This window comes from Mytilus trossulus, chromosome 9 (genome assembly GCF_036588685.1).
Source record: "Mytilus trossulus isolate FHL-02 chromosome 9, PNRI_Mtr1.1.1.hap1, whole genome shotgun sequence".
Lineage (NCBI taxonomy): Eukaryota > Metazoa > Mollusca > Bivalvia > Mytilida > Mytilidae > Mytilus > Mytilus trossulus.
Window position 1 is genome coordinate 75554072 of NC_086381.1, and position 12724 is coordinate 75566795.

Here is a 12724-nt window from a genome sequence, read left to right on the forward strand (position 1 = left end):
GTTTCCTTCCATTTTTAATGAGAGAAAACGTCAACAATCATCATTTTCGTCTTTGTTTACATGTTTTCAATGATCACCAGCACCTGTCAGGACCGAATCACCAGCACAGAACGTTTTCTCGCAGGACAACCTTACCCACCGTGAATATACTTTCTGAATTTACGTGTGTCACTGAGTTGAATCAGTTGTTCTACGACACCCTCCTCTCCCTTTCCAGACCCTCACTGAGGTGAATCAGTTGTTCTACGACACCCTCCTCACCCCATTCCAGACCCTCACTGAGTTGAATCAGTTGTTCCATGTTCTACGACACCCTCCTCCCCCATTCTAGACCCTCACTGAGATGAATTTCTTGTTTTACGACATCCTCCCCCCCTCCCCCCCGTTTCAAGACCCTCCCTGAGATGAATCAGTTGTTCTACGACATCCTCCTCCCCATTCCAGACCCTCACTGAGTTGAATCAGCTGTTGTACGACACCCTCCTCCCTCATTCCAGACCCTCACTGAGGTGCCGTGAATCAGTTGTTCTATAACACCCTCCTCCCCATTCCACACCCTCACTGAGATGACGAAGAAAATGTGGTATGAGTGCCAATGAGCAATGAGCATACATCAAACCTTTGAAATTTTGACGTTTTTTACTAAAAAATTGTATATGGCGTGAAACATTATTTATTATTTATGGCGATCAAACGGGGGAGCCGGGTCTTACGTCCTCTACCCCCTTTTTTTCTTGAATCAACTGTTTTAAATTATGGACCCAATCAGTGTCTCACATTGGTCATAGTTGTCTTTGAAAATGTTTGGAATCGTCCTTAAATGGGTCCAATCATTGTTTCAAACTGATCCGATTTGTCTTTCAATCTAATCCGAGCTTCTTTAAAAGTGGTCCGAGTTTTCTAGGTCCGACTTGTCCCAATCTCGATATTCAGTGCTTGTTTTGACAAAACTCCGCGTTGCTGCTGTCGACAAACTGCAAACAATTCTTTTTAACAAGAAGACTTCATTTCGTGAGCTTTTTAGGGGTAAGTTTTAAATACTTCTGTTGTATCTGACTCATGTTAAGAAATAACATACTCATTTTAGTTCATTTTAAAAATATTTTTGACATTTTTGACACAGCAACAGGTCGACGGACATATTTCCGGGTATCCATATCTCTTCTTCGCATTAAGACGAAATGTTCTGAACAAGTACAGAAGAAATGTTTAATTTAAAATCATTTAACTAAGTGATTTTATTTTCTTCAAGGTAAGATTGTTTATGGAAACAAATTAGTAAGTTAAAAAGTGCATTTGAAAAGTGGGGAGTTTTTAGACACCAGGCGGCACTGATGTTTGTCACATTTTTGTTTGTTAACAAGAATTGTTTTTTAAAAAGCTTGTCTGAACCTTCATTTAAAATGCGTATAGAATAAAAAGTGTGCATACGGTATAAAATCTTTGTATTTGAAAATTTAAAAAAAATAAAGAACTGATTATTAACATCAAGCATTTCAAGTTAGGTTCCTCATCCACACTGGGTATGAGACAATAAAATGTAGGACAGAAAGTTACAGGACAAAAAGTCACGGACAAAAAGTCACAGCACAAAAAGTCACAATTCATTTTTTCTGAATATTTTCTTTGAATAAAAAACACTTATGTTTACAAAAATATTTTTGTATTTTTTTTTTACTATTGTATATAAAACCAATATTGTAAACAAAATTTATCCAAAAAATATCAAAGATGATCAAATAATTGTTAAGAGAGCAAAATGTTAACGTTGCTTTGCACTTAAATGGCTTCATGGTGCCAAGAAATATACCCTTTGCATGGTTAAAATTAAATAAATCTTAATTTTTCAAGTAAAATGACACATTTCCTACACATGAATATGCATTAAAAAGTAAATATTTCAAGATATTTTTCTTATATATTCAAATAAATGTCAACAGATTATTTGTGACTTTTTGTCCTGTGACTTTTTGTCCTACCAAATTTGTGACTTTGTGTCCTGTGACTTTTTGTTCTGTGACAGACTTTCTGTCCGTTTACCAAAACAATTTAGTCCAAATAATTATGACGTCCAGAAAAAAATCAAAATAGCCTTGCCAGACATCATAATATTTGGACTAGAGACAATATTAAAGTTTGTACATTATTATATACATGTACCACCAAAGGTATACATGTTAAACAAGTTATTTCAGAAAATAACAGGCATACTTTTCTTTCTGTATCTGTATGTATACGTTGAAGACACCAATTCTGGCTTTTACTCAACGGGAGAGAGAGAGACACCAATAGGTGGTGTTCTTATATGGATCGGTTTTGCTAGGAATAGTTTGTAGTGCCTTAGAATTTTTCTTCACTGAATTTGTCACTATATTGGCACTTACAAAATTGTCAAATGTTTTAGATTTGATTTTTCTCTTAGGTTTACTTTTAACAAGAAAAGCGTCGGGATTAATAGCTGGGACCAACCCTTCAACCACTTTGTACAGAAACACCAGCCGTTGACTTGTTCTTCTTGTTTGTAGGTTGTCTAGTTCTAACTCGGCTAGCATTTTGGTGGCCGACCCCTCTTCTCTAGAGCTATAGTCGCCTGTTATGAATCTAGTTGCTGTGCGTTGTATTCTTTCCAATTGATTTATATCAAGTTGTGTATATGGGTCCCATATTATGGTACCATATTCCATAGTTGATCGTACAAATGATATATATATGCGGTCTTTTTGCAATCTTTTTGGCAGAAGTGTAGATTTCTTCTTAGAAAGCCGAGTGTCAAATTGGCTTTCTTGGCTACATTTGAGGTATATATGCGTGGCCCATTTCAGGTCTTCTGTTATTGGGGGAATTCTTATTGATTTATATCCTGTCATGAATTGTGTTAAAATAACAGGTTATTTTAAAAAGAACCAATGTCTGTATGTAATGTAACGGAGGGGGTCGGTGAGGACACCTCCTTGGACGTGTAGTGGCCAGTACTTCATCCCTATTCGACCATCTGGATACATGATACATGTATCAGATGATTGCTGAACAACAGACAATTAATCAAATGAAAACTATAGTTATTCACAAATGTACAATAAATGCATTAAAAAAAGTCGGATAAACAAGAGTCAGAAAACTTTCTTAATTGAATTTCAAAAATAAAGGGTTTCAAATGTAAAATGAAAAGAAAGTGTTCGCAGAGTTAGTCTTAAGTATTATATTAAATTTACTTCACTTTGTGTTTTAAAAGTAGTGAAATTTGCACCAAAAAGGGGTATCTAACTCTGGCTTACTGCTCCGAAATGGTAGCTTACTCTGTTCTCGGGTAGGATTATTTTAACCCCGGCAAGGTTGGAGGGCTGTGCAAGGCCACCTTCGAGTGAACATCAAATGAAATTCCAAATTTGTCATTTCTCACGACAACCTTAACATAAAAGCATAAAAAAACAGTAAAATTAACAATCCTTACTTGTATCTTAATATGTTTAAATCAAATTAAACTTAAAATAAACATTTTATTAATGAATAATTGATCTGTAGAAATTAAGGGGAATTAATAAAATTTCATTAGTTACAGTAATAACGCCTTTCAGTCATCACAGTGGGTCTCATTTGGGTCTTTGATTTTTGCATTTCGAAAACTGTATCCCGAAATGACTTCTGTACATAGATACCTATATCTTCCAAGTACCCTTCCGTAAAAAACTTATTGCTGTATCCAGGAAGTTTTTAAGAAATTCAAAAACAAAATATATGTTTTGCAAACTTAGCATGGACAATGAGTACATAATTCAGGGATGGATTCAAGAGGTAAGGCATAAGGCGGTCATTTTTTTCTGCTCATTTAGGGGCATTTTTGTCATGTTTGTCATGTTTTGTCTCCCACGTTTTGGCCAAAAATGTAGCTGTTTTTTATTGACAACTTTTCACCAATAAACAAAAGATTGTCGTATCCATGCAAACGTTTTGAGGACAAGTGAAGCATACCAACAGGAGGGGTCAAAATCATAATCAATTAATATGGCAAAACAAGTGTATCTAACATGTTTTAAGCAATAACGAAGACACAAACATAGAACTACAGCATGGAAAAAATGAAGTCCATAAAACAAAGAATAAGATCAACTGTTCCGGAAGAGTGAGCATCCTCTGCGATACGTATGGCACCTGTCGTGATGTCCAAATTCTCAAAGAAAATATTAAGTACATTAGGGGTACAATGACACATTTGGGAAACCAAAATCTTGGGGCCCTAAATATAGTAACACGTCAGCCATGAGAAAATAAAATTTGTAAGGGTTCCGCGGAACTCAGTGTCTCACATACTTTTGCTGTTCGTGCTGTTAATTGCAGGCTCAACAAAAAGCTTCTGTCCACGTTTTGTAAAAATCCAGGATAGTTTTTGAATCAAATAAATGTTTTAAATCTTTCACTGCAGACTGTATATAATGTTAACTGGATGAAAACAAGTCCATTTATAAGTAAACTACAGATAAACAGGTACAAAATTTTAACAAAATTTCCTTCTAGATCTTAGTTTTTGATCATAAAGAAGCTTCTGATCAAGTTTGGTACAAATCCAGGATAGTTTAAGAAAGTTATTGAAATTTTAAAAACTTTAACCACAGAGTAAATGTAATGTTTTCTGGCAGAAAAACTAAGTCCATTTATAAGCTAAATACGGAAATGACGGACAAAAATGATTTTTTTTTAATATACTTCTGGATACTTTCATGACCATGTGATGACTATCTTATGATCATAAACAAGCTTCTCTCCAAGTTTGGTAGACATCCAGGATAGTTTAAGAAAGTTATTAAGATTTTTAAAACTTTAACCACAGAGTGAATGTAATATTTCCTTGCACAAAAACTAAGTACATTTACAAGTAAAATACGGAAAAACAGGATTTTGTTTTTACAAAATTTACTTCTGGATACTATCTTATGATCATAAACAAGCTTCTGTCCAAGTTTGGTAGAAATCCAGGATAGTTGAAGAAAGTTTTTTTTAAATTTCAAAAACTTTAATCACAGAGTGAATATTTGTGGACGCCGCCGCCGACAACGACGAGGCCGACGACGGAATGTAGTAGTGCGATGTCTCGCTTTTTATACGACCGCAAACATTGAAAAAAATTTAGTCGTATATTTGAATCACGTTGGCGTCGTCGTCGTCGTTCGAAGAAATTTGGCTTTCGCACTATAGCTTTAGTATAAGTAAATATAAATCTATGAAATTTAAACACAAGGTTTATGACCACAAAAGAAAGGTTTGGATTGATTTTAGGGTTTACATATTAGAGTAATACATGTTATACCCCTTATACAAATTGATTTTTTTTCATTTCCGTTCTTTAACTTTAGTTTGCCTCAACCAAACGTTATGAAACTTATACAGAATGCTTATTACCACAAAACCCAGATCACGTTTGAATTTCGGTTGTGGCACTTAAACAATTCTAGAGTTATGCCCCTTTACAAATTGAAAAACTGCTGAATTTTGCTGAATTTCTCGTTTCCATTCTCTAACATTAGTTTGCCTAAACAAAATGTTATGAAACTTATACAAATAAAATAGAGAATGGAAATGGGGAATGTGCCAAAGAGACAACAACCCGACCATAGAAAAAACAACAGCAGAAGGTCACCAACAGGTCTTCAATGTAGCGAGAAATTCCCGCACCAAATGCTTATTACCAGAAAACTCAGATCCAGTACAAATTTAGGTAGAATCATTTTTATCGTCCTAGTGTTATGTCCCATAATAGCGTTGTAAGCAAGCGGGGCATTATCTGTGTCTATGGGCACACATTCCTTCTTTATTTTATATACTTTTTTCAGATTTGACTATAATATTGTTGACATTCAAGTATAAAATGTCTTGAAGTATGTTTCATGATATTTTTTATAATTTGTGTAGACGGCAGTGTTGGCAAAAACCCAGGTGTATGAGTATTGTCCAGCCCAGTGGGAAATACTGGGAAAACCCGGGTTTTACTGGGTTTTACCCGGTAATACTGGGCAATACTGGGTAATATAAAATACTGGCCTGAACTTTAAAGAGGATTCAGATATTTATAAACATATTTTAATTTACAAATAAGTTTACTTGTTTGAGAGTCTTATAATAAAAGTGTATACATTTGAAAAAGTCTTATTCTAGCAACTCTGAGACAAGTGTACAGGTAGACACATTAGACAAATATTAATGGAAAAAGCCTTTCTCAATAATTCTCCTGAAAATCATTGAAAATCTATTAAATGACAATTCTGTCTAGATTGGTCGAACTTTTCACATAAAGCCAAAGAATTTTTTTTTTTCAAATATATACATGATATATAACTAATATTAAGAATTAACAATTACATGTAAGAAAAATAACTTTTAAAGAATTTATATGTACATCACTAATTGATAAATAATTATTCAGATTAGGGGCGACCTACATTTGCGCGGATTTTAAAATGGCACGCATTACATTTGCGCGGAGATATGGTATGACGTTTGCGTGAATTTACCTGTAGTTACCTGAGTGTTTTTTTATCTGTAATTTGTTTTTCGATTATTGTTTTAAACAAAAATACCACATCTTGTTATTTCATATAAATATTCATAAACATACATTAGACAAGTCTTCATTTGTTTATATAAACATTAAAAAGCACTTTATTTATGTAAAAAAATGTTTTGAATAAAACACAGCGACTATCACGGAAAAGAACATTCATAGTATATGGTCATTGTTGGGCCTGTCCCAAGTCAGGAGCCTTTGGCCTTTGTTAGTCTTGTATTATTTTAATTTTAGTTTTCTTGTGTACAATTTGGAAATTAGTATGGCGTTCATTATCACTGAACTAGTATATATTTGTTTAGGGGCCAGCTGAAGGACGCCTCCGGGTGCGGGAATTTCTTGCAACATTGAAGACCTGTTGGTGACCTTCTGCTGTTGTTTTTTTTATTTGGTCGGGTTGTTGTCTCTTTGACACATTCCCCATTTCCATTCTCAATTTTATGAATAAAACGCAGTATACATGCGGTTGATGTCTATACAGGAATCATCTATAGATAAGTCCTTGCCTGGTACTTGTTATATACTAGTGATTTGAGATCTAGCATTGACGGGAAATTTCATGTACACGTGTAAGTAGTCGCCTAAACTTGTAGAATAATCTCAACGAATAAAGTATCAGAACTTTCGAGAGTAAATATCACTTCTTTGGTATTGTCCAGGCGGAGGAAGAATAATCTTTGACTTCATCGTAAGTATATGATTAGCCGTTAGGGGTTCTTCTGATAGAGGATCATTCAAATTGTCAAGAGTTAAAGGACGGTTGTTAACAATTGCTGCGGCTTCGCACATAAAAGTTCTCAAAGATTCATCGTCCAATTGTGTACCCGATTGCTGCATTAGTGACGCAAGCACATTTCTTACTGACCGGATTTGGCGTTCCCAAACTCCACCCATATGACTGGCAGATGGGACATTCATTTTGAATTCTACAAAATCACAACCTTCATTCGAAAGGAAATTGTTCTATACTTCATTCGAAAGAAATTGTCTTATACTTTTATCGTCCATTTCTGAATAAGCTTCTCACAATTCTCCTTCTGCACCTACACAATTGGTTCCTCTATCTGTCCTTAGATGTCTTACAGGGCCACGTATGGCTATACAACTACGCAACGCATTTATGAATGAACTGGCATCGAGTGAATTTGCTGTCTCTATATATACTCCTCGACATGATAGACACGTAAACAAGACACCATAGCGTTTAAGTTCTTTACGTCCTTATTCTAGCAACTCTGAGACAAGTGTACAGGTAGACACATTAGACAAATATTAATGGGAAAAGCTTCTCAATAATTCTCCTGAAAATCATTGAAAATCTATTAAATGACCATTCTGTCTAGATTGGTCGAACTGTTCACATAAAGCCAAAGAATTATTTTTTTTCAAATATATATAACTAATATTAAGAATTAACAATTACATGTAAGAAAAATTACTTTTAAATAATTTATATGTACATCACTAATTGATAAATAATTATTCAGATTAGGAGCGACCTACGTTTGCGCGGATTTTAAAATGACACGCATTACATTTGCGCGGAGATATGGTATTGTGTTTGCGTGAATTTAACTGTAGTTACCTGAGTGTTTTTTTTTTATCTGTAATTTGTTTTTCGATTATTGTTTTGAACAAAAATACCACATCTTGTTATTTCATATAAATATTCATAAACATATATTAGACAAGTCTTCATTTGTTTATGTAAACATTAAAAAGCACTACATTTATGTAAAAGAAACGTTTTGAATAAAATACAGCGATTATGACGGAAAAGAACATTCAAAGTACATAGTCATACATAAAACGCAGTATACATGCGGTTGATATCTATACAGGAATCATCTATATATAAGTCCTTGCCTGGTACTTGTTATATACTAGTGATTTGAGATCTAGCATTGACGGGAAATTTCACCAGATTGAAATTTCAGAAATTGTTGAACGGTAAACTGAATTTTCTCTTTGTCTCTGCATTTTACAAGGACTTGGTTATCTCTGCCGCAAATTTTAATGTACACGTTTAAGTAGTCGCCTAAACTTGTAGAATAATCTCATCGAATAAAGTATTAGAACTTTCGAGAGTAAATATCACTTCTTTGAAATTGGAGGAAGAATAATCTTTGACTTAATCGTAATTATATGATTTGGTGTTAGGGGTTCTTCTGATAAAGGATCATTCAAATTGTCCAGAGTTAAAGGACGGCTGTTAACAATTGCTGCGGCTTCGCACATAAAAGTTCTCAAAGATTCATCGTCCAATTGTGTACCCGATTGCTGCATTAGTGACGCAAGCACATTTCTAACTGACCGGATTTGGCGTTCCCAAACTCCACCCATATGACTGGCAGATGGGACATTCATTTTGAATTCTACAGAATCACAACCTTCATTCGAAAAGAAATTGTCTTATACTTTTATCCTTCATTCGAAAGAAATTGTCTTATACTTTTATCGTCCATTTCTGAATAAGCTTCTCGCTATTCTCGTTCGGCACAAAATTGGTTCCTCTATCTGACCTTAGATGTCTTACAGGACCACGTATGGCTATAAAACTACGCAACGCATTTATGAATGAACTGGTATCGAGTGAATTTGCTGTCTCTATATGTACTTCTCGACATGATAGACACGTAAACAAGACACCATAGCGTTTAAGTTCTTTACGTCCCTCTTTAATGTACCACGGTCCAAATAAATCAACTCCGCTATAAGTGAAAGGCGGTACAGGATTACGCCTGTCAATCGGTAAGTCAGCAATATTTTGTTCTTGAGTATTACTTCTATGTTTCCTACAAATAACACATGTTGCTAGATATTTAGAAACGGCAGTACTACAAATAATTATCCAAAATCCGTTCGCACGTATTTAATTTATTGTCAAGCCTCTTCCTTGGTGTTCGGCTTTCTCGTGGAAAAGTCGTATGCTTAGTTCTGTTACGTGTGAATGTCTTGGAATGGTCACTGGATGTTTAACTGCTAAGTTAAACTCCGCTCGTCGAATACGACCACCAACTCTAATAATTCCATCCCAATCGAGAAAAGGGTCTAAATTGTATAATGATGAACATTTCGAATTCGGGTTGAACGTCTAACTTCATAGGTTTCATCCCTCTGGAGACGTCCCTTTAATTGATTTAAACGTGTTGCTGCAATATTCTTGTTGTTCGGTAGAATAGGCGAGTTTTCGTCTTTAATCGACAGTGTCATAACATCATGTCCATTTTCAACACTTATTCCTCCATCAAGAATAGAAATAAATATTTTATCATCAAAAGAATATGAAATCTTGTTAACGTTTCTGTCCGAAAAGTCATGTTCCATCATGCGGGCATTGGAATTATTTCCTTAACGCTCGAACCAAACGAAAAGTAAACATGTTCTGAATCTCCGCTTTTATTCCCTTTAATTGATAACTCATTCGAAACCTCAAGAGCAAGAGTACGGTGACTGAATCCTATTGAGTCACAGTTGTCTTCTTGCAAGGGATCAACTATACCAACGATTCCCCATCCTAAATCAGTTTTCTGTCCATACGGTCCATTATCAATTGAAGGTAAGACCTCACGTGGAATAAGTGCACGAGGGCAATTGTAACCAATCAAAAGCCCAAACTCACAATCTTGGACGGGCATCAACTTTTCTGCAATGTGTTCTAAATATAAACATCGACATGCCATTTCAGCTGTAGGAATATGAGATCGGTTTGCTGGCATGATGTCACGTGTAAATACCTGTGGCAGCGGTATTCTAACTTCACTGTCAAATCCCCTTACCACTATACCTTTTATTTTACGACTGTCAACTATATGATTTTCAACATGCATTGTAGACAAAACTTTACGACAAAAGAGATGATTCCAGCTTTCCAATTGTGAACTTTCCATTTCTAAGTAGCAACATTCCAGCAGCACCTGCATACGGGGTATATATCTCCCAATTGATACGATATTCCCGTGCTTGCATTTCCTATCATGCTTTTCTTGATAGAGGGTTATTGCTCACAAGGAAGCTATTAAACCAAGAGTTCCAAATGGTGAAGTTGAAATCATCCCTTCGTAAATTTTACGGACGCCATCACGAGTTGGTTGACCGTTATGGAATAACCGTTTCACAAATGATATCGGATATGTTCCTTACGTCGTAAGTACAATCCCCTTCCCTTCATGAATTTGACCTACCGAATTAGACTATTTACCGGATTTGTAATCACATAAGCAACACGACGGGTGCCGCATGTGGAGCAGGATCTGCTTACCCTTCCGGAGCACCTGAGATCACCCCTAGTTTTTGGTGGGGTTCGTGTTGTTTATTCTTTAGTTTTCTATGTTGTGTCATGTGTACTATTGTTTTTCTGTTTGTCTTTTTCATTTTAGCCATGGCGTTGTCAGTTTGTTTTAGATTAACGAGTTTGACTGTCCCTTTGGTGTCTTTCGTCCCTCTTTTGTAGAAAGTGAGAATTTAACATCTGTTCCATGGAGTCCTAACGCACAACGTGTTTCGTCTAAAACAAAAGTAGTGTCGGACTGTGTGTCTAGTAAAGCATAAACAAGTCTTTCATTCTCGGGATCGTCTGAATGCGACACATAAACAGGCACAATCATAGCACTTTTGCAACTTGCTTTTGTATTGTTCATGAAAACGGATCCGGTCTGTGACTTATAATTTTCCACGGTGCCAGTTTCTAACGGTTTATCCTTGTTGACAGAAATGATTGGTTTTTGAAAGTCACCATGTAAAGATGTTGGATGAAACCTTGAACATACCTCACACTTTTTACGTTTTTGACATTTCTTCGAAGTATGTTCATATCCAAGACAACCAAAACAAAGTCCATTTTCTTTCACAAAGTTATTTTGCTCGTTCACTGACTTCTTAAGAAACTGATAACATGAATCGATGAAATGACCAGTTTTCTTACACAATGTACATGTTAGATCCTTGTTGTAACTGTTATTGTTTTTATCAGGCACTCGCGAAGTTTCTGTCACAAGAACATTTCTACGCTGATTATCATATTTACCGTGCTGAAATCGATTTGTCTTAAACTTGTCACTACTACTATTTGTAGTCTCTGATCTGACCGACTGTATCGACGTTACCGGGTCATTTGCTTTGATTGCTTCTTTTTCTACAAAATCTACAAACATTTGAAATGAAGGAAATTCACGCTTATCGTCTTTGTGTTTCGCAACGATTCTGGACCATCGAGTTACAACCCAATCTGGTAGTTTCGACAAAAGTTTTCGATTTTCTCTATTGTCGTTTAACGCGTTCAATGTTCCCATCGTTTTCATCGCAGACAAGCACTGTTTTAGAAAGTCGGAAAATTTTCTTAGTGCAATATTTTCTCTAGACGGTACTTTCGGCCAATTATCGAGTCTATCACGGAATGCATTGCTGATAATAAACGGATCACTGAATCTCTTCTCTAGGAGTTCCTTTACATCATCGTAAGCGTCTTCAGTAGACAATATTAGAAAGTTTTCAATTACCTCTCGCACTGAATCTCCGACATACTTTCGCAAGTAATGTATAAGCTCAAACGTCGGAATTTTTCGTTGTTCAATAAAATTTTGAAACGATGATTTCCACGCAGGATATTTTAAAGGATCACCAAAAAAGACTGATGGTTCGGTTGGCGGCAGCCGACTAAGACTCGCTTGTTCGTTCAATTTGAACGTATTGTCCTGTAACATTAGCAGTGTTTACATTCTGAGGTACAAATGTTATAGCTGATGGATTAAGAGTTGCGGAACTTACGCTTGTCACAACTGGCATATAATTTACGTTGGTTACTACTGGTTCAGAACGCATGTGTGTCATTACTTTCACAGAACTTTCACTTTGTAGAAATGACTGACTTACATTTACTGCAGACTGATCTAATATTGATGGACGGACGTTGGGTGTAGACTTAGCTTGCCTAGATTGATCTACATTTGAGACAAATCGACCTGTACCTTGTAGACTTGCAGTCAGGACAGAATAGCCTTGAACTGGATACTTATTACTTATATTGTGTATTGACTGAACTTAATCGTGGTCAATATTCAACTTCTTCGGTACTGCTGACCTTGGCAGAGTAGTTACAAAATCATCATGCTCATCCTTAATATTTTCAATGTCAGTATCTACTTTAGCATACGGATTAACGTTTTGAAG

General features: G+C 35.6%; 1 protein-coding gene across 1 annotated transcript; it reads right to left on the bottom strand.

Annotated features, from left to right (window-relative positions):
• Nucleotides 1-9882: 9882 nt before the first annotated feature.
• LOC134684943 (uncharacterized) lies at nt 9883-12258 on the bottom strand. The gene is made up of 2 exons (XM_063544263.1): nt 11052-12258; nt 9883-10364 (listed from the first exon to the last, which is right to left on the bottom strand). Exons 1-2 carry the CDS (start codon nt 12256-12258, stop codon nt 9883-9885), a joined length of 1689 nt encoding a protein of 562 aa, XP_063400333.1.
• Nucleotides 12259-12724: the final 466 nt, after the last annotated feature.

Bases quoted from the DNA above. Each gene is read 5' to 3' on its own strand.
- LOC134684943 (XM_063544263.1), bottom strand. From the start codon at position 12,258: ATGTTACAGGACAATACGTTCAAATTGAACGAACAAGCGAGTCTTAGT. The intron at 10,365-11,051 runs GTGCGTTAGGAC...AAAATCATATAG, and splicing joins TGTTTTAGACGAAACACGTT to TTGACAGTCGTAAAATAAAA.